The sequence below is a fragment of the Ipomoea nil genome, unplaced genomic scaffold (genome assembly GCF_001879475.1).
Source record: "Ipomoea nil cultivar Tokyo-kokei standard unplaced genomic scaffold, Asagao_1.1 scaffold1612, whole genome shotgun sequence".
Taxonomy (NCBI): Eukaryota; Viridiplantae; Streptophyta; class Magnoliopsida; order Solanales; family Convolvulaceae; genus Ipomoea; species Ipomoea nil.
In genome coordinates, this window is record NW_017618040.1 from 371,868 (window position 1) to 393,107 (window position 21,240).

At 48.8% G+C, this 21,240-nt stretch overlaps 3 protein-coding genes across 3 annotated transcripts; 1 reads left to right on the forward strand and 2 right to left on the reverse strand.

The window, feature by feature from the left end:
* Nucleotides 1-6,490: 6,490 nt before the first annotated feature.
* LOC109191022 (uncharacterized mitochondrial protein AtMg00810-like) lies at nucleotides 6,491-8,533 on the reverse strand. The gene is made up of 4 exons (XM_019341610.1): nucleotides 8,366-8,533; nucleotides 8,098-8,281; nucleotides 7,727-7,875; nucleotides 6,491-6,574 (listed from the first exon to the last, which is right to left on the reverse strand). Exons 1-4 carry the CDS (start codon nucleotides 8,531-8,533, stop codon nucleotides 6,491-6,493), a joined length of 585 nt encoding a protein of 194 aa, XP_019197155.1.
* Nucleotides 8,534-17,360: 8,827 nt separating this feature from the next.
* Nucleotides 17,361-19,097, reverse strand: LOC109191024. Its single transcript, XM_019341611.1, has 3 exons — nucleotides 18,448-19,097; nucleotides 17,846-18,291; nucleotides 17,361-17,734 (listed from the first exon to the last, which is right to left on the reverse strand). Exons 1-3 carry the CDS (start codon nucleotides 19,095-19,097, stop codon nucleotides 17,361-17,363), a joined length of 1,470 nt encoding a protein of 489 aa, XP_019197156.1.
* A 388-nt stretch (nucleotides 19,098-19,485) lies between these two features.
* On the forward strand, nucleotides 19,486-21,114 carry LOC109191025. Its single transcript, XM_019341612.1, has 2 exons — nucleotides 19,486-20,669; nucleotides 20,826-21,114. The coding sequence occupies exons 1-2, from the start codon at nucleotides 19,486-19,488 to the stop codon at nucleotides 21,112-21,114; spliced, it is 1,473 nt and encodes a 490-aa protein (XP_019197157.1).
* The last annotated feature ends 126 nt before the right edge of the window (nucleotides 21,115-21,240 follow it).

The following is a 21,240-nucleotide window of genomic DNA, read 5'->3' on the forward strand; positions in this document are numbered from 1 at the left end:
TTATCTCATCTCTTCCAAATTTTGAAAAGTTTAGATAAATTGTGACATTCTCTCTTTTTGATTAATTTTTCCATACCACTTCTTTGTTAACTATCACCCGTAGCCACATTTCAAGCTAAATAAAGTCCTATTTGATCTTAGCATGAATTCTTAGATTTGATCTAGGGGAGTATGAAGGGCAAGCCTATGGGATCTCATTCATGAGCCGTGTCTTGCATAATCTCAACTGAGTATTTGTCCACACTTGATCCTCACATACTTTAAATTCTTGGTGCTTGGTTATTGGCTTGGAAATGGGTCTCTTATGTGCCAAACTAATTTGATTCTTGAAGCTTGTTGTTTTGTAGCAAGTGGGTTAGTGGTTTGAAAGGTTGTGCAAGAGAGAGCATGAGTAATTTGTACGTTTTGACTAGTGATTTTATTCCTTAGTTTTGCTTGAGGACAAGCAAAAGCTTAAGTGTGAGGGGGTGATGTTATCACATCTGTGCTTGTTTTTATGGTTATTTTGAATCATCACAGTAATTAAGCTCTTTAATTTTGCTTATTTAATACATGTTTTCCTTGCTATTATCATTTAATTATGGTTCGCACTTGTTTTGAATATTTTACGGTGTTTGTTAGTGTTTTTGAACCATTTTAGGTCAAAGATATGACCAAGGGGAGTTCAAGGATGAGTTTGGAGCAATTTTGGATGAGTTTGGGGCCCAGTGGACTCGACGCGTCGAGCCAAGGGCTCGACACGTCGAAATTTTCCAGTAGCTAATTAATTCGCGCACAGGAAGTTTCGACGCGTCGAGAAAATTCTCGACGCGTCGAATATGCGTCTGTTTCTGGGATAAAAACAGACGCTTAAAGTGGCGCAGCTGGGCAAAATTCAATACAAGCGCGAGATCTCTTTTCCTAATATCAATTGCGCGGATTTCAAGGCTCATATCTCCATATTAAAAGTTAGCAATTCAAGGAATCTTCCAAATTCTAAATATCATTAAAGACGACAATTTCTTTATTTAAATATAGGAATTAGAATTTGAGTCCAATTTGGTACAAGATTCCTATTTCATCTCAACTTTGTACCCACTATAAAATCCCTCCTTCCTCAACCCTAATGGGAGGACGGAGACAGAGAGATTTTCAGAGATTCTTGGAGACAAGAAGGAGAGAAATCAAGAGCCACAAGTTGTCTTGGAAAGCAAGAAGAAGACTAGGGAGATTTGGGAAAATCGTCTGGTTAATTCTTGTACTCTTTTGATGATTTGTAATTCTTTATTTATATTTGCTATGTATAATTTAGTCATGCTTGGCTAAATTCTTTAGAGATTCTTGGGTAAAAGTGTTTATGAACCTATGTGCCTGAGCTCTCAGTTTCTTTAATATATTATTATTTGGGTTTAATACTTGTGTCGCAATCGTGATAATATTGTTTGATGCTTGTAATTAATGGCCATAGTTACTAGCTTCATAGCCATGTTTGTGTCACCAATGGGAGTTGGGGCATAAATTAGGGTACACACAATTGCACCTAATGGTTGGACCTTGGGAAAGGGGAACTTATTAGGGGAAGTTTATTCTAGATTGTTGCCAATCGGGAGATGGTAGTAATTAGGAATAATTGAATGCTGATCTTCGATCTTAATGGGTGTTTAAGCCACGGGAGTGGAAATTCACTAGGAATAGAGATTACGGGAGTAATTCGATTCCACTTTGCATTCCCACACAAATCTTAATTCCAAACTAAATATTGCAAACGATAATTGGCACTAGGTGATTAAATACTTGAATCCCATGAATCTCAACTTCTCTCTAATTGTTTTCAAAATCCTGAACCTCTGTTTTATTTTATTTATTTTATGCCAATCAATCATCTAAGTAATTGACTAATTGTTAGGATTAGCTCCAATGAATAAGTTAGTAACTAGTGCTTGATATAACCACTTCCCTGTGGATTGATAACTCGTACTCCGAGAATTATTTGTTTGCAAATATACTACGCATCAGGCCGCGGGATCTACAGCAAGTTTATGGCAAATGACTGTACGGTTGATCCCGGGCATGTCCTCGGGCCCCCACGCAAAGATGTCAGCAAATTCCCGAAGGATTGCCAGTACTTCCAACCGCAGCTCGGAGGTAAGGGCCCGACCAATTTTGATCTTCCGGTCCGGTCGGTCCTCAAATAGGGGAACTTCTTCAATTTCCTCGGAAGGTTCAGCCTGTTCCTTCCGATCACTGGTGGCTTCCTTCACGATCGTATTCACCCAGGAAGACGTGCCAGTATCACGCTTGTTGACGGCCTGGATGTAACATTTCCTCGCGGATTGGACATCTTCGCGTACAATGCCGACCCCGTTCGGGGTGGGGAACTTCATGCATAGATGGGGCATGGAAATAATCCCACCGACCTTCATGATGGCCGGTCGGCCCAAGATGATGTTGTGGACGCAGTGCATGTTAACCACAACAAACTCCATCTCTTCACAGATTTAGGCAGGGTGCCCATCTCGACCGGGAGCGTGATCTTTCTTTTGGGGCATATGGTGGCCCCGGTGAAACCCGACAAAGGTACGCCGACCGGAATCAGCTCGCGCTTGTCCAATTAAGCTTTTCAAATACGTCCAAATAAAGGACGTTGACACTGTTCCCCGTGTCCACCATAACTCTGTGGACATCGGTCCCGATCATATCGATTGTGACCACGAGGGCTTCCATGTCGTGGTTTCCACTAGCTGGTTGATCCTCCAAGGCGAAGGTGATAGGCTCCATCCGCTGCCTTTTCCCGGTTTCACAAGAGTCTACGACCGCAACCGGGCAGCTCTCCCTCGGTCGGGAAACGTCGTCCAAACCGCCAAAGATGACATGAATGGTCAGTTTGGCTGCCGGTCGGCTGCTAGATGGAGGGTCGGGGTCTTTGCGGTCGCCCCTGCGTTCTTGACCCGACCGATCTGAACGGTCGGAGCGATCTGAGCGGTGCTGAGAGCGTCTGTGATCTCTCCGATCGGTAACCTTCTTGCTTTCCTCTCTTTTACCCACACACTTATCCAGCTTTCCCAGACTGAGCAAGTCTTCCAATAGCTGCCTTAAGTGTGTGCACTCCTCTGTGTCATGCCCGGCACAACGGTGGTAAGCGCAGTGCTTAGATTTGTCCGGTCCGTCTTGCCTGGGATGAGGGAGGCGAATGAGATTGCAGGATTGGGCGTAATGCATAGCTTCCGCCGCGGATCGATTCAAGGCCGTAAACTCCCCTGGTCGTGTGCGGGGTCGGGGATGATCATCACCCTATCGATGTTCCGCCCGACCGGTGGGTTTACGGGATGACGTCCCGACCTCCTGCGATCGTTTGACGGCGTTCGCTTCTTCGGCATTAGCGTAATCCGTCACCCTTCGAAGGGCCTCTTCATATGTGCTCGAGGGGTGGAGGATGAAATCCTGATATAGATAGCCGGCGCGGAGGGAAATATGGAGCATGTGGATGGTAGTGAGATCATCCATTGGTTCAACCTCCCCGACCGCGGCTTTCCACTTGACCAAAAATTCGGACAAGCTCTCACCCTCCAGCTGCTTGGCTTTCTCCAAGTACATGTAGGGCTTTCTCACGACCTTCGAGGTCACAAAATTGCGGTTGAATTTCCTCACCAAAGTTTCAAAATCGGCGATGGAGCCCGGTTGGAGTCCTCTGAACCATTCTGCCGCCCGACCGGAGAGCGTGGAATAAAAAGCCCTACACATTACGGCATCAGACACGCCCATCATCAACATATTGCCGTAGTAGGTGTTGATGTGGACCTCAGGGTTTGTACGCCCGTCGTATTCTTTGTTGCCCGGGACTTGCAGATCCAGCGGGTAAGGCTGGGCCATTATCTCCGCCGTGAAGGGTGTCCTCAGCAAGGAGGCTGATTGATCGACCAGGGGTCTCACTGCGTGCTCGTTTCGAAACCGCGTGAACTCTGCTCGGAGGTCGTTGAGCATTCCTCGGGTCTCATTAAGCTCCATCGTCTGGGCCTGGGTCGGTTCCCAGGCGCGTCATCTGCGATGTGATTTCGACCCACTGTGCCCAAACGAGCCCTCCTGGCTGGCTTCTCTCATCGGTGAATCTACTAAGCGCCGGCTCGGGTCCTGTGGTCCCAATCATTGCCGCATCGCTGGGCGGAGCCGCTCGAACGCCACTTCCCGATTGGCTACAACTTCGGGATCTTCCGCCGGGGCTTGTGTTTCCGGCTGAACCTGCTGGGCCTGCCGTGGTACCTCCATGGCCTCGGCACCCTGCGACCCCAACCTCGAACGAGCCGAGCGCCTAGCCCGGGGGGCGGGCTGAAGCTCCGGCTCGGTCGGGATAGTCGGGTAAATCGGAGGAGCGGAGGCTGGAGCCGTGTGACAGGCATGTACTGGGGATAGCCGGTCGGGGATGGATAGAACATCGGTGCACCGGGCCAGTACCCATACTGCGGAGGTGGGACCGGGTACGGATACTGCCCAAGGTACTGGAACTGCTGACCCGGTGGTGGATATCCCGGTTGGATGTAGTGAACTAGTTGCTAGGCGGCCGGGTTATGGATCGGCGGATGAGGCGGTGAGAGATTGAGGTTCAGATCTACGGTCTGACCCTGGTATTAGGTGGGTTGATGATCGGAGGAGCTTGCTGCGTTTGCTTGCTCGTCCTCGTTGAGGTTGTACATGTAGGGAAACATGGTGAATAAAGGAACCAGTGCTCGTCGAACGTTAGCTTTCGTGCACGGGTCCCCATAGACGGCGCCAAAATGATAGTGTTAATTCTACGTAATGCGGTCAAAGAAGTCAATACGATCAAGTCAAAAGCAAGTAAAGTCTTTATTGATCGAGTAAAGAACCTAATACAATCTAAAAGGGCTATTCTAAGGGCCGACTGACTGCGGTCGGGCTGCTCTATAAATAACCTATCGGTCGTTCTAAAAGTCCTTCACACTGTAGCCGCCGTGGGTATTTATAGCCGCTAGGCCGGAGACACAATTCCGGTCGTCCGGCATGTAACCCACATAGCATCCACCTGTCTTCTCCCCGGGAGCCCTGCCTGTCAGCGCGTAACACTGCCACGTGCCTCTTCGCGGCTTTCTCGTCCAAGGGCCATCGATGTGGTGATGAAGACGTTGGTTGGGAGATGCCTCGGTCGGGTCCGACCGGGTTCCTTCAGGAATATCCGACCTGTAAACCTGCATAAACAAGAATAAAATACGTGGCATGTCGGTCGGGGTATTCCCTACCAGCAGCCATTGAATTATAAGCATCTCTATTGGTGAAACCAACTAATGGAGACCCCCCTGATTGATGTTTTAGCCTTTTAGGAACCTAATACCATCCACCAATGCAACTCCACTGTCTTTCAAGCCTTGTATATAAGAGCTGATTATCTCCAACACTTTTTTGTGAACGAAGTAGATGACTCTTGTTGAACACACATAACTCATGATTGTGCACTTTCTCATGTTTTGTAACTGTCCACAACCCATCATCACCCACATCAAACTGAACAAATGCTTCACACCCTGTCCTTGTGTCAATTTTTGAATAAGCCTTAACCCCACTGTTTGCCTTATAACCAGCCTAAGAACAACAAAAGTTCTTCATTTGAATTGTGTTAGTAGATCCCTTGTAACGTTGATGACCCTTCCTCACACTAAAACCAACTCTATATGCATAATTTTTATACAACTCATAAGCCTCATCAACATTACTTACTACCGAACCAACCAAATCTTGATCAACTGCAAATATAACACAATAATAACCATTTCCCTTAAAATATAATCCCTAGCCAGAATTTGCTAATTAAAAGATAAACAACTATGAATAAACCTGGAATTGAAGAAGAGTCATCAATGTCTACATCTGCTTGATCTGAACTCACTGAACCATCCACAATGCATTCACTAACTACATTATATAAACATTGTGAACATTATTTCAAACAGTTCATCAAACAGCAAAAACAGAGTACATACGAATTATGAATATACTGTTAATAAATTCTGGACATGTAGGTATGTTATTATGGATATATAGTTATGCTATTCTGCATAAGCAGACGCAACAAACTGTCAAAACAGAGTACTCGCGAATTCTGAATATATAGTTATGCAATTCTGGAAATATAGTTATGAAATTATGGATGTGTATTTATAATATTCTGGATGTGTATATATAAAATTATGGAATTATAGTTATGCAATTCTGCAATTATTGTTATACAATTATGGATATTTACTTATGAAATTTTGTATAAATATTTACAAAACCAACAAACTCATATTCATTGTACCACAATCAAACAAAATGGCAGATTCTAAACACAAACATCAATCAAACATACTGCTAGAAACAATTTTATCGCAATGAATCGCAAAACCATACAAAAACGCAAAAGGAACAAATGCAAAAACAAACGCAAAAATGCAAAGCACCTTGAATCGAAAGCAGATCACCAACTGCAGAATCTGTCTGCTCTATTGCCTCCTCCATCTAACACTCAATACGCAAAATTGAATGCAATTCCGATACCGATTGCGATTGCGAACGCGCAGATCTCGAATGCCAATTCCACAATGAGTAACTGCCAAAAATTGAATTGGAAAATTGGAAAAGAAACAATTGCGAAAGGAAACAAATGCCGTTAACGGAATTTTTTTTTTATATAAGATATAAGACCACGTCTTACTCTAAAACGACGTCGTGTGCATCCGTATGCACCATGCATGGTGCATACGGATGCACAACATAATTTGCCGTATCAAACATATGAAAGTGACTCTTTTAAGAAATGCAACATTTTCAAATGGTAGGTCACAGGTTCAAGTCCCATTTTAATTACGCATGTTGGCATAATCATATTGAGTAGATACCATGTATAAGGTTAGGTTGTAGTTACCAAAAAAAAAAGCTATCTTTTCTCCAAAAATGTTAATTCCCCAATCCCAGCCCGACAGAGCATTTGAGAGGATATAAATCATGGTGACTCAATGGCTCAATTAGGGCCAAATGAGGTGCGCACAAGGGATCTACTCACTTTAGACATAACCCCCACATTGCCGCCGCCGAGATTCGAACCTTGATTTTTTCTTCCAAATACTGCCTACTGAACCATTGAGTTAAGCCTGTGCGGACAAAAGAAATGCTACCTTAAAGATTAGATAGAGTTACAATTCTCGTCTTTAAACCATGCATATGATTAAGAGTTGTTATACCATGGACCAAGCCCACCTTTGCAATGTGGACCCTGATCCTAAACGACGTATAAATTGTGTATGTATTGGAATTGTGAACTTCTGGACTATAAATTATGTTTCTAAGTCAAAACACATAACATCTGTAGAAGGGAATTTGTGAATATGATGAGAATATAGATTGTGTTGTATTCAATCATAATGTCTAAGAGTACAGAGAGCAAATATATAGATACTAGATAGAATCCGAGTCTAACACGAATAATATAGTCCTAGTCTAATATGGATAACATAGTCCTAGTCTAATATGGATAACATAGTCCTAATACTCCCCCTCAAGCACAAGGTTGGCTAGCCAAAACATTGAGCTTGTCACGGAGAGAATTAAAACGAATAGACGAAAGAGACTTGGTGAAGATATCTGCTAGTTGATCCTTGGTTGAAATAAAGTGCACCTCTAACTCCTTTTTGGCTACTTTATCGCGAACAAAATGATAATCAATCTCAATGTGCTTCGTGCGGGCATGAAACACTAGATTGACACATAAGTAAGTAGCTCCCAAATTATCACACCATAGTCGAGGAGGAGACGCAAGTGGGATGCCGATCTCGTGTAGCAGAGAAACAAGCCATGTAACCTCAGCAGATACATCAGCCAGACCCTTGTATTCTGCTTCAGTTGAAGAATGTGCTACAAACCCAAGATATAAGATTACTCCCCAAGAACATAGCAAAACCACTAGTAGACTTGCGATCATTCGGATCGCCAGCCCAATCTGAGCCAGAATAAGCGCGAATATCCATCGACGCAGACCGAGAAATACGCAGACCAAAATGCAGGGCGCCTTTGACATATCGTAGGACTCTTTTTAGAGAAGCCTAGTCCGTAGTAGTGGGGGCAGCATATGTTGACACAAGAGATTAACAGCATAAGACATATCAGGACGAGTTACCGTAAGATATTGGAGATCACCAGCAAGACTTCTGTATTGTGTTGGATCGGCATAGGGAGTAGCAACATCGTCGGCGATTTTCACGGTAGAGACAGGCGTGACCACTGGCTTACAGTCCACCATGCCAGCACGTTTGAGAATATTCTTCATGTACCTTTGTTGAGATAAAAGCATACCACCAGATAACGGGACAGTTTCAATTCCCAAAAAGAAAGAAGGCACACTCACATCACGAACTTTAAACTCAAGTGTAGTAACACTGTCTGAGTCAGACCCCATAATCAAAATGTCATCAACATACACCAAGAAATAAAGACGAACATTATCATGAGAATAGATAAAAAGAGACACATCAGTCTTTGAAGGCGCAAAGTCCACAGAGGAACAAAACGTCATGTATGATTATGAACCAAGGCATTGAACTCTGCGTCCATTGCATCACGCCACTCAGGAAACTTGACCGCCTGAGAGTAACAGGTAGGCTCAGACACCGCGGTAGAAGTAGTGGTTAAGGCAACATGTTGATGCAGACCCGAGCTACGAGTGTTCATGCCATGCGACCGAGAAGGCGGAGTGGATCGCTGAGGACGCCTGCGCGGTCTGGCGCGCTGCTCAACCTGCTGGTCCGAGACAGTCCGCTCACTCGATACAGACTGCTCGTGACCAGCACCGTCACCATGGCCAGAAGCCAACACGGGCTCGTCAATCTGCCGAGTGCCATCAACAAAGGTGGCCGAGACATCATTTCCTCGGCTCGTCACAACTTATGCAGTGCCCCGCGGTTTGGACCGTGGCTTAGGAACCTACGAGGAAATAGGAGAAACAAAAGGAAACACAGCCTCATCGAACCGCACGTGGCGGCAGATAAAGACCTTGTTAGTGTTAGTATCTAAACAACGATAGCCACGATAAGACGGGGGGTAACCCAGAAAGACACACGGAGATGAACAAAATTGTAGCTTATTTCGATTATATGAACGCAAAATAGGAAAGCACAAACAACCAAATACCCGCAGGTAAGAGTAAGATGGGGGAGAACGATGCAAACGAAAGTGTGGTGACTCATCATACAAAACACGAGTGGGCATTTTATTTATAAGATAGATAGCAGTCTCAAAAGCATAGTCCCAGAAATGAGAAGGAACAGATGCTTGAGTCATTAAGGACAGTCCTGTCTCAACAACATGACGATGCATGCGCTCCACCCGTCCATTCTGTTCATGAGTATAGGCACAAGATTGCCTGTGACGAATACCTAGAGAAGAAAGGGTGGAACCAAGCTTATTATATTCTCCTTCTAAATCAGATTGAAAAGAAATAATCTTGCGAGAAAAACAACGTTCAACAAGTGACCGAAACTTATCAAATATGCCATATAATTCAGATTTGGCACGCATCGGATAATACCATATATACCGTGTGTAATCATCCACAAACAACACAAAATATTTAAAGTCATTCGCAGAAAGTAACGACGCAGGGCCCCAAATATCAGAATATATTAATTCTAAAGGATGTGTACTAGTAGTTTCAACACGAGATAATGGAAAACAAGATGATTTTCCCAATTGACAAGGGGAACAAACATTGGGGAGATCTTTCGAATTAAAAGTACTTACAGACGAACACTTTAAAATTTTGCGTAAGACTCGGGAGTGCGGATGCCCCAAACGCATATGCCAGACAAAAGAGGAACGCGCAGCAACGAATGCAGCTGGAGCAGGAGAGGACGCATGCCAGGAGTACAGGCCATCAGATGCCCTTTAAATAGGACTTTCTTGGTCAAAATGTCTTTCACCAAGAAACAAAGTGGGTGAAACTCAAAGAAAACATTATTATCTTTGGCAAAACGCTAGACAGATAATAATGAACTAGAAAGATCAGGAACATGCAAAACATCATTTAACTTAAAAGACCTAGAATTAGTGGCTAACGAAGCTGAACCAACATTAACAATAGGCAAACATGTACCACTGCTAACACGAAGAGTCTCAGGGCCATCATAACCTGTCGCAGAGGTCAACAAAGAAGGATTGGGCGTAGCATGATTGGTTGCACCAGTATCAGGAAACCACTCATGTGGACCACCCGAGTCATCACCAGAAACGGCTACATTCTCCTGAGGAGCCGGGGAGGGTGAAAAACGCTAAGAACCCGGAGCCCCTGAATATCGCCGTAAACAATTGGCTCCCGTGTGACCGAAACATTTACAAATTTGACACGGATCATCATAGAGCCAAAAATAATATCTTAATAAATAATTTTAAAATAAAATATTTTTCTAAAAATAAGTTACTAAAAATTACAAAAAAAAAAAAAAAAAAAAAAAAAAAAAACTTACTATAAATATTATATTATAGTGCAAGTATTAATTATTTTTAGTTAGAACTTGGAAATAAAAGTTTAGACTGATTAAATAATGTATAAATTTATATTTATTAGTGTAACGCTAGTTAATGAAGATTCTTCATAAAAGGTCCTGATATCAATTTCATTTGTATAAAAAATAACAACTGCAATGATTTTGGAGAACAAATTTATTAAACTTAAAGGTACATTTGGAAACCCAGGAAATGTCAAATTTTCCGGGTACTTAAGAAAAATGAAGTCAAAGGAAAATATTCATTCTGGTCAACGATCAATTTGACGGAAAATATCTTTATAATTTTTTAGTTGGAATATATTTTCCGTCTTTATTTTTCCATCTCTCTCTTCACTCTATTTTAAAAGTTAATTTTCGTATTATTATTATTATTATTATTATTATTATTATTATTATTATTATTATTATTATTATTATTATTATTATTATTGATGGTTTTAGGGTTTTCGGGCCCAAGGAGGTCCAACACAACCTTTGGTCGGAGGATACACCTCTCAATAATATCTATGTCTAACTCGGAGATAATCACAGTGCTCAGAAACTCTTTGTTATTTTCCACCCCTCTAGGTGTCCCCCAAATGTCTACCTTTTACAGGAATGGAGGAGCCCTTATATAGTGGCTCCTCCTCTGTCGACTTGAAGGCCCTTAATGGCCGACTTCAAGGCTAATCAAGGTATGGAGCCGTTGGACGCCATTACTCGGCCAACCAACGGCTCTCCTAGGCCTGTAACGGCCCGGCCGGGTCCTGCCTTCAATGCTGCAACGGCTCTCTTTAAAGGAACCTCTTTAATGCCCTCAACGGCTCCTCGAGCCGGGTCCTTTCCTGGGCTTGGGCCTCGGCCGACTCCTGGACTCGACCTGACTACTCTTTGGGCTTCTCTCGATGCTGGCCCACTTCTATTTTCTTTGGGCCCCTATATCTTGGGCCGGGGTCCTTACCCCATCAACTAGTCCCTCACTTTTCCATACCTGGTCCTCCAATCTGGGTTTGGAAAAGTAGCAGCCACTTGCCTCCTTTAATTACCGTATCCGTGCCCTTAATAGCCTTCGTAACGTCCGAATCATCAGCCATTCTTTCCGGATCTTACGGAGTCGTTGCGATTCTTTCCTCCAGGCTTGGCACCTATAAATAGCCTCTGTCCTTCTCTCTTATCCTCACGAGTTCATCATGGGTCGCTCTCCCTTAAAAGGGAAGCGAATTGACTTCGGGTCTCCTTGGCGTCCGCTGCCTTCTAAACGGACTCGACCTGAGAGGGGAAGCAAGAAAAAGGCTTCTCGTCCGACTCCTCGAAGATCTCCCGCGGGTGCCACCTCCTCAGCCTCTCAACCGCCGACCCCACCTCAGCGAGAAGTCGCGCCGCCTCTGCCTCATCCGTCGACTCCAGCAACCGCGAGGGTGACTTCTCAAGATGGATCCTTTGTGGAGGTGGCCATCCCTGAGCAATTGACTTTCAAGATGACTTTTTCCATCCCGCTGGACGACCCGGACGTATCCGGACGATGAGGAACCCATTCCGCCGCCGCTCATGCCAGCTTTCTGGGACTCGTTCTGCCCCTCTCCCCCTGGACCATCGGGGGGATTCTTTGGAGGCGACTCCCCTTCGCCTGGCGAGTGACCTTCATGTACCGGGGTCGGTCATATCTCGGAGGAATTCTTTTAGGAGCATATCTATAATTTGTAATAAGCTCCTTGCTGCTTGTACCCTCCCTTTCCGTAATAATAATAAAAGCAATATTTTCATTTTGACTTGTGTTTTGTCGTGTTTTGTTGCGTGCTCATTCGGACGACTAGTCAAGGAGTCGATCACATCGTCAGACTCTTTTCAGTCTGACATCTGCAAGATTCCCCATAGCTTGGGTAAATCAAATCTTTTATGTTGGCGTGCGAATCTCACTTTTCCCGGGCGGATCTGATGGAACTAATCTCTGACAAAGATTCTCATCATCCGTCCAATCCGGCTCAGTTACACCAATCCCCTCCGTAATTATCGCCTAGATATTCGCCTTCCCTGGGCTATATAAAGACCCTTCATGGTTGATGCAAATCGCAATACCTTTCCTTTGGCGAAAGCACGGCGCTATGAGTTACAGAGATGGTGATCGTCGCTGGTCCATCCGCAACAAGGAGCACGCTCGCCTGGAGCATCTGAGGCAGAAAAGGCTGGCTAACGGAGGTCGTCTGGTGGGCGACTCGGCATCAGACCCTAGCGTGGTGTCTCCGGACATGCTGGACCTGATGTGCAAGGAGTCCATCGATGTGGAGATGGAGCCTGTGGTGGAGGATCCGGGACCAGAGGTCGGGAACCCTGCTCCAGAGGAGGAAGAGGTGTGGGAGGTTCCTCCGCTTTTCGGCGTTGCCATGTCGCCGAGCGCTCTGGAGAGGCCTTTACAAATGATTGGCGATGGGAAGCCGGCCGTATATCTGGACGAGATGCCAGAGCCTGAGCCGAGTCCTCTTCCATTCCGCCCCCAGTACTTCCTAGAGGGTCCTCCGGCCGCCCGTTCGTCGACTGAGAAGGAAGCCAAGTCATGACTCTGTTTTTCTCTTGTAATTTGCACCGGCCGAGTCCCGGGCCTTGTAATCTTTGTGTCGATTTCAATAAATAGTGTGCTTTTCTTATCCGACCTCGTAATTTCTTATTATTTTGTCTCCCGACCTCAGATCCGTGAGATGGACCCCTAGTCTTGCTATGGCGCGATTCTACTGTCGAGGGAGTCGCCGAGTCTAATCGCCGACTCCACGACCGGAATTTCTTCGTGAACTCGGCCGACATCATTTGCTGAGCTGAGTTCTACCGGGTTGCTTCTAGAAGCTTCCAGCTCGTATCTCGTGGGCCCAGAGGCCGTGGCCCGCTATGGGCTTCCGGCTTAGCAGGCCGGGTCATGTGACGTTCGACCCTAGCCTAGGTCATGTGACGTTCGACCCGTCGCCGCGCCTTTTGAGGCATTAAATGCGGCGTCTCTTCACGTCTCGTCACCTCCAGCCCCTCCAACGAGAAGGTGGCACGTGGCCGCCCTTTGACATTCTTACCCTTCAAATAGCCACTTCGTCTCTTTCCACTCTCTTCTCCGGTCTTCTCCTTTTCAGTTTCAACTTCGAGCTTCTCCGGCCACTCTGTTCCTCCTCCAATTTCCTTCCTGACTTAGGTAATGTCTTCTTCCTCGCATTCTTCCTCTTCTCGTCGTTACTCGGCTGACAACACCGAGGCGACTTCTCCCTCTTCTTCTTCTCCTTCTTCGTCTTCCTCTTCTCCTCCACGTCGTATGGAACTTCCGGCGGACGTTCCATTGACGTCTTCCCTCCGTCGCACGGAACTTCCCTCGGACGTTCCATCGACATCTTCTCTTCCTCCGACCCCCTCTTCTTCGGGGGCGGTTACTCCGCTGAGCCCCGCTCCTCTGACGATGGTGGCAGCTCTGCCGGGCGGCGTTATACGGCCGCGGGGCAAGTTCGACCCAATCGTCCGCCCCTCCGGGCCACCGTCCATCGCTACTGCGGCGGATCTGGAGATGGCCCGGTACCTTCTTGGGCCCTCGGCCATAGTCCTTGCTCCGGAGGGCCGGCAAATTTACGACCCTCCCGAGGGTTGTGTCGGTATTCATCTGCACTCGGTCGCCTTTGGCTTCCGAGTCCCCCCATGTCCTTTTCTCTCTATTTTTTACCGCCATTATAACTTGGTCCCGGGCCAATTAGCACCCAATTCTCACCGACTCCTCACCTGCTTCATCAATCTCTGCCACTGGTGGTTGTGCGAGCCAGACCTCGACCTGTTCCGGTATCTTTTTACCGTAAACAAGGTCGGCTCGCACTCGCCGGGCTTCGTTCAAGTCGCCGCTCGCCCAGGGCGACAGCTTTTCGAGGGGTTGTCCGATTCCATCAAGGATTGGAAGCTTCTCTATTTCTTCGTCCGCCCTGCCCTTTCTTCTTTCACTTTTCTGACCCTGTGGCCGGCCGCTCTGTTCAAGCCTTGTCCTCGACGTGCCATTCCTTCCGACGAGGCGGTCTTGGGCGGCGAGTTCTTGAAGGGCTTTGGGCCGTACTCTGTCAAGTACTGGTCCCGAGTCCGGGCCATGGCTAAGCGTGGCTTGCTGCCGGAGGGTGCAGCCACAGTAGGTAGTGTTCGTTATCTCTTACTCCTCTTCTATCTCGCCATATTCCGACTCGGAGCACTTCACACTTTCTCTTCCCTTCTTACAGGTCCATACGACTCCGACTCTTCCAGCTCTGACGAGGCGTTTGCACCGACTCCCGAGATGGCAGACAGAGCCGAAAAGATGAGGCGTCGGCTGCTCCAACGCTCCTCCGGTACTGCTGCCGCCTCTTCTTCTCTACCGTCTCCAGCTCCCAGGCCGACTCCTCCTCCTCCTCAGAACGTGGTGGATCTGACTCCATCACCAGTGGTGTCGCCCACTCGGCAGCCACCTCCCGCTCAGACAGAGAGCTCTGGCTCTAAGCGCCCGGCTGCTCAAACTGACGAGCCGGCTCCAAAAAGGATCCGGCTGTGTCATGAGGTAGAGGAGGATGCCCAGATCTGGATGGTCACCTCCTCTGTCCGTAAGTGGTGTGCTAACGTCCTTCTCCCTAAGGACGTGGAGGCGACTCACGCTCTGGGGGACGGGTACATCCTCGAGGCCTCACTGCGCCAATCGTACCGCGTAAGTATTTTCCACTTGACCTCCCCTTCGTCCTTTTCTTTCATTGCCTGACTTGTGTCTTTTTCGCAGAACCTCACCTTCCAGATGGAGATGAGTAAGCGGCTGCAGAACTATTTGACCGACATGCGGTCTATGTCGAACAAGCTACGTCAGACGGAGGAGGCCTTTTTGGAAGAGCAGGTGAAGCACCTCAAGGTGGTGGAGGTGCACAACTCCGAGATGCTGAGGGTTACTCGCCAGTGGGAGGAGGAACGAAACAAGGTGGCGACGATTGCTACGGCCTCCGTCGAGGAGTACAAGAAGTCGGCCGCCTTCGAGGCGGAGGTGAAGGCGGCGATAGAGGCTCGCCAAAAAGAGATCGCTAAGGAGTGGCTATCGACGCCGGATGGCGACGAGTTTCTCCTGGACTTGGGCGAGCGTGACTATCGCCTCGGCTTTCGCGAGGCGCAGACAGAGATCCATGCTGCCTTGCTGGTCCGCGACTCCTCTTTCACTCCCGAGAACTGGGGCCTCAAGCCCGTGATAGATGCTCTTCCGGCGACTGAAGGACAATCGGCGGCTGGGGATCCGGCATCTCTTCCGGCAGCCTCTGATCCGGCGACACTTCCTTCCATGACACCTCCCGAGCTTGCCAAGTCCTCTCTTCCGACCGAGGACCCTTCTTCTGTTCCCCTGACTGGACCAACGGCAGGGGCCCAAGTTGAAGGGATTGATGTTGACACCCCCTCCCCCGTAGTTTAGGGCTGTCCTGTTTTGGGGATAGCCCCCCTTTTGTAAAGGCTGGCCTCCTTTTCGGGCCTTTTTTAATGAAATTCACCTTTTCTCTTCCTTTTCGTATTATCTTGGGCTTGACGCTTCGTACCTTAACCTAGACTCGTTTAACTGCTCACCGAATCCTTCTGTCAAGGTTTTTTGCTCGCAGGCATGACTAAGGGTCCAGGCCCTTGTGTTCCAACTCTCTCTTGTCGAGTCCCTTGGTCGAGACGACTCTCCAAGGCTTTTCCTTTCTCAGAAACAGTTTAGGGTCAGTGCCCCGTCGTTTCTCTCAATACTCACCGAGTCCCTCAGTCGAGGCGACTCCTGTAGGCTTCTCTCGGAAACGTCTAAGGGTCTGGGCCCTTGTTTCCTATCTCTTCTTGCCGAGTCCCTCGGTCGAGGTGACCCATTAGGCTTTTTCTATCTCAGAAACAGTTTAGGGTCAGTGCCCCGTCGTTTCTCTCAATACTCGCCGAGTCCCTCAGTCGAGGCGACTCCTATAGGCTTTTTCTCGGAAACGTCTAAGGGTCTGGGCCCTTGTTTCCTATCTCTTCTTGCCGAGTCCCTCGGTCGAGGTGACCCATTAGGCTTTTCCTATCTCAGAAACAGTTTAGGGTCAGTGCCCCGTCGTTTCTCTCAATACTCGCCGAGTCCCTCAGTCGAGGCGACTCCTGTAGGCTTTTTCCCAGAAACGTCCGAGGGTCTGGGCCCTTGTTTCCTATCTCTTCTTGCCGAGTCCCTCGGTCGAGGCGACCCATTAGGCTTTTTCTATCTCAGAAACAGTTTAGGGTCAGTGCCCCGTCGTTTCTCTCAATACTCGCCGAGTCCCTCAGTCGAGGCGACTCCTGTAGGCTTTTTCTCGGAAACGTCTGAGGGTCTGGGCCCTTGTTTCTTATCTCTTCTTGCCGAGTCCCTCGGTCGAGGTGACCCATTAGGCTTTTCCTATCTCAGAAACAGTTTAGGGTCAGTGCCCCGTCGTTTCTCTCAATACTCGCCGAGTCCCTCAGTCGAGGCGACTCCTGTAGGCTTTTTCCCGGAAACGTCTGAGGGTCTGGGCCCTTGTATCCTATCTCTTCTTGCCGAGTCCCTCGGTCGAGGCGACCCATTAGGCTTATTCTATCTCAGAAACAGTTTAGGGTCAGTGCCCCGTCGTTTCTCTCAATACTCGCCGAGTCCCTCAGTCGAGGCGACTCCTGTAGGCTTTTTCTCGGAAACGTCTAAGGGTCTGGGCCCTTGTTTCCTATCTCTTCTTGCCGAGTCCCTCGGTCGAGGCGACCCATTAGGCTTTTTCTATCTCAGAAACAGTTTAGGGTCAGTGCCCCGTCGTTTCTCTCAATACTCGCCGAGTCCCTCAGTCGATTAACTGTAGCCCATGTGCTTTATTTAGAGTTTTGGAATCTTTGAGCACGTACACGGCCTATCCTTTTCTACCGATAGAACCTTTTCAAATGGGTGGCGTTCCATATGCGATCGACGAGCTTGCCTTCCATGGTCTCTAGCTTATAGGTTCCGGCTTGGACCACCCCTGCAATACGGTATAGCCCCTCCCACTTAACTGCAAACTTGCCCCCTTCGGTGGGCTGACTGGCCTGTCGATCGCGTAACACGAGGTCGCCGACCTGGAAGGTTCGCGGGCGAGTCCTCTGGTCGCGATATCTTTTCACCGCCTGCTGGTACTCGACCATCTGTGCACTCGCGGCTTCCCTCCTTTCTTCGAGGAAGTTTTTCTCGATCCGCAAATTCTCCTCGTTCGTTGCATCCGAGTAGGTGCGAACCCGGTGGGTGGGCTCGACTACTTCGACTGGAACTTTGGCCTCGAAGCCGTATGCGAGCGAGAACGGGCTCTCCCCCGTCGCTCGCCGCTGGGTAGTGCGATAAGCCCATAGGACTCGGTCAAGCTCGTCCGCCCAACTTCCTCGGATGTCTTCGAGCTTCTTCCGGATCCCATCGACCAACGTTCGATTCACATTCTCGACCTGCCCATTGGCTTGTGGGTATGCCACCGAGACCTTGGTGTGCTTGATACCGTGTCGGCGGTAGAAATCAGCGAAGGCCTGGCAGTCAAACTGTCGCCCGTTATCGCTGACGATGTGCTCAGGCAGGCCGAAGCGACATATCACCCTTTTCCATAGAAAACGTCGACATTGGTACTCAGTGATGGTAGCCAATGGTTCTGCCTCGACCCATTTGGTGAAATAGTCGATAGCCACAACGCAAAACTTCAGGCCTCCCGGAGCGACGGGCAATGGTCCCAACAAGTCTATTCCCCACTTGGCGAAGGGGATGGCAGTGGTGACCGGTGTGTAAAAGGTGGCCGGCCGGGTGTCCTTCCTGGCGAATGCTTGACAAACACCGCACCTGGACATCCGTTCAATGCAGTCTCGCATCATGGTCGGCCAATAATACCCTTGAACGACTAACTTCCGGGCGAGCGTGTGGGCGCCCTGGTGCGCGGCACAAATGCCTCTATGGGCTTCGTCCATTATTTTCTCGGCCTCGGGTCTAAGCAGGCACTTTAGCAAGGGTCCACCGAACGACTGTTTGTATAGCTGCCCGTCGATGATCAAGAAGGAGGGGGCTTTCCGCCGAACTTTCGCGGCGGCTCCCGGGTCTTCCGGTAGCTCGCCTTTTTCTATGAATCGCCGGATGTCCTCTATCCAGAACATTTCAGGATTTTTCCCTCGATCCCATTCCCCGAGATCTATTTGCTGGACATCCGGTGGTGTCTCTCCAGCACTCGGCTGATGTAGCTCCTCCTTCTGACAAGTTTTTATCAGATGGTCCGGTACCCCTTCCAAGGCAATTTTGGACAATAAGTCGGCTTCTGTGTTGTCCGTTCGGGGTATGTACTCTATCTCATAAGCCACGAACCCTTTTAACATCTCGACCGCGCGCTCTTTGTATAGCGCCATCTTTGCATTCTTAGTTTCACATGTGCCCGAGATCTGTCCAACTACCAGTCTGGAGTCAGTCTTGATTCGCAGCCGCTCGACTCCCAGGGCCTTGGCGAGTCGGAGGCCGTTTAATACCGCTTCGTACTCGGCCTCATTATTTGATGTCGAGAACCGATATCTCAGAGCGTAATATAACCGGAATCCTTCCGGAGTGATGAGCATGACACCGCCTCCACAGTGTTGTCGGCTCGACGCTCCGTCCGCGTGCATTTCCCACCACTCGCCTGGGCAGCCCTCCGAGGCGTGTTCTTTTTCCTCCTCACTTGCAGTGCATTCGACCAGGAAGTCGGCTAGGGCCTGACCCTTAATGGAAGGCCGAGGTTGGTACTCAATCCCATACTGAGTCAACTCTACGGCCCACTTTACAAGTCGGCCGGAGGACAAGGGGTTTCTTAGCACGCTTCCGAGCGGCTGATCTGTCAAAACTCGAACGGGTCCTGCCTTCAATGCTGCAACGGCTCTCTTTAAAGGAACCTCTTTAATGCCCTCAACGGCTCCTCGAGCCAGGTCCTTTCCTGGGCTTGGGCCTCGGCCGACTCCTGGACTCGACCTGACTACTCTTTGGGCTTCTCTCGATGCTGGCCCTTTCTTCGAAGCTATGAAAAAGAAGGAGGGATTCGCTTGGACGGCCGAATGCCAGCAATCGTTCGAAGAGTTGAAACAGTACCTCTCAACGCCCCCAGTGCTGTCTACCCCCCAGGTGGGCGAGCCTTTATTCTTGTACCTCGCGGCCTCAGCCAAAGCAGTGAGTTCGGTATTGGTCCGAGAGGATGACCGAGTCCAGCACCCGGTTTATTACGTAAGTCGCTCGCTGAAGGCCGCCAAGACGCGGTACACCATTGTGGAAAAGATTGTGTATGCGTTGGTGGTTACCGTGCGCAAGCTGGCACCCTATTTCCAAGCCCATACCGTTCGAGTTTTGACAGATCAGCCGCTCGGAAGCGTGCTAAGAAACCCCTTGTCCTCCGGCCGACTTGTAAAGTGGGCCGTAGAGTTGACTCAGTATGGGATTGAGTACCAACCTCGGCCTTCCATTAAGGGTCAGGCCCTAGCCGACTTCCTGGTCGAATGCACTGCAAGTGAGGAGGAAAAAGAACACGCCTCGGAGGGCTGCCCAGGCGAGTGGTGGGAAATGCACGCGGACGGAGCGTCGAGCCGACAACACTGTGGAGGCGGTGTCATGCTCATCACTCCGGAAGGATTCCGGTTATATTACGCTCTGAGATATCGGTTCTCGACATCAAATAATGAGGCCGAGTACGAAGCGGTATTAAACGGCCTCCGACTCGCCAAGGCCCTGGGAGTCGAGCGGCTGCGAATCAAGACTGACTCCAGACTGGTAGTTGGACAGATCTCGGGCACATGTGAAACTAAGAATGCAAAGATGGCGCTATACAAAGAGCGCGCGGTCGAGATGTTAAAAGGGTTCGTGGCTTATGCGATAGAGTACATACCCCGAACGGACAACACGGAAGCCGACTTATTGTCCAAAATTGCCTTGGAAGGGGTACCGGACCATCTGATAAAAACTTGTCAGAAGGAGGAGCTACATCAGCCGAGTGTTGGAGAGACACCACCGGAAGTCCAGCAAATAGATCTCGGGGAATGGGATCGAGGGAAAAATCCCGAAATGTTCTGGATAGAGGACATCCGGCGATTCATAGAAAAAGGCGAGCTACCGGAATACCCGAGAGTCGCCGCGAAAGTTCGGCGGAAAGCCCCCTCCTTCCGGATCATCGACGGGAAGCTATACAAACAGTCGTTCGGTGGACCCTTGCTAAAGTGCCTGCTTAGACCCGAGGCCGAGAAAATAATGGACGAAGCCCATAGAGGCATTTGTGCCGCGCACCAGGGCGCCCACACGCTCGCCCGGAAGTTAGTCGTTCAAGGGTATTATTGGCCGACCATGATGCGAGACTGCATTGAACGGATGTCCAGGTGCGGTGTTTGTCAAGCATTCGCCAGGAAGGACACCCGGCCGGCCACCTTTTACACACCGGTCACCACTGCCATCCCCTTCGCCAAGTGGGGAATAGACTTGTTGGGACCATTGCCCGTCGCTCCGGGAGGCCTGAAGTTTTGCGTTGTGGCTATCGACTATTTCACCAAATGGGTCGAGGCAGAACCATTGGCTACCATCACTGAGTACCAATGTCGACGTTTTCTATGGAAAAGGGTGATATGTCGCTTCGGCCTGCCTGAGCACATCGTCAGCGATAACGGGTGACAGTTTGACTGCCAGGCCTTCGCTGATTTCTGCCGCCGACACGGTATCAAGCACACCAAGGTCTCGGTGGCATACCCACAAGCCAATGGGCAGGTCGAGAATGTGAATCGAACGTTGGTCGATGGG

Coding starts and splice junctions, on each gene's coding strand:
- LOC109191022 (XM_019341610.1), bottom strand. CDS start 8,533: ATGACGTTTTGTTCCTCTGTGGACTTTGCGCCTTCAAAGACTGATGTG. Junction 8,282..8,365: donor TTGAGTTTAAAGTTCGTGAT/GTGAGTGTGCCT, acceptor AGGTACATGAAG/AATATTCTCAAACGTGCTGG. Junction 6,575..7,726: donor TGGGAGCTACTTACTTATGT/GTCAATCTAGTG, acceptor AATTTTTGGCAG/TTACTCATTGTGGAATTGGC.
- LOC109191024 (XM_019341611.1), bottom strand. CDS start 19,097: ATGCACGCGGACGGAGCGTCGAGCCGACAACACTGTGGAGGCGGTGTC. Junction 18,292..18,447: donor TTCGGTGGACCCTTGCTAAA/GTGCCTGCTTAG, acceptor ACGGATGTCCAG/GTGCGGTGTTTGTCAAGCAT. Junction 17,735..17,845: donor GCTCGAAGACATCCGAGGAA/GTTGGGCGGACG, acceptor CCAAAGTTCCAG/TCGAAGTAGTCGAGCCCACC.
- LOC109191025 (XM_019341612.1), top strand. CDS start 19,486: ATGAAAAAGAAGGAGGGATTCGCTTGGACGGCCGAATGCCAGCAATCG. Junction 20,670..20,825: donor TTCGGTGGACCCTTGCTAAA/GTGCCTGCTTAG, acceptor ACGGATGTCCAG/GTGCGGTGTTTGTCAAGCAT.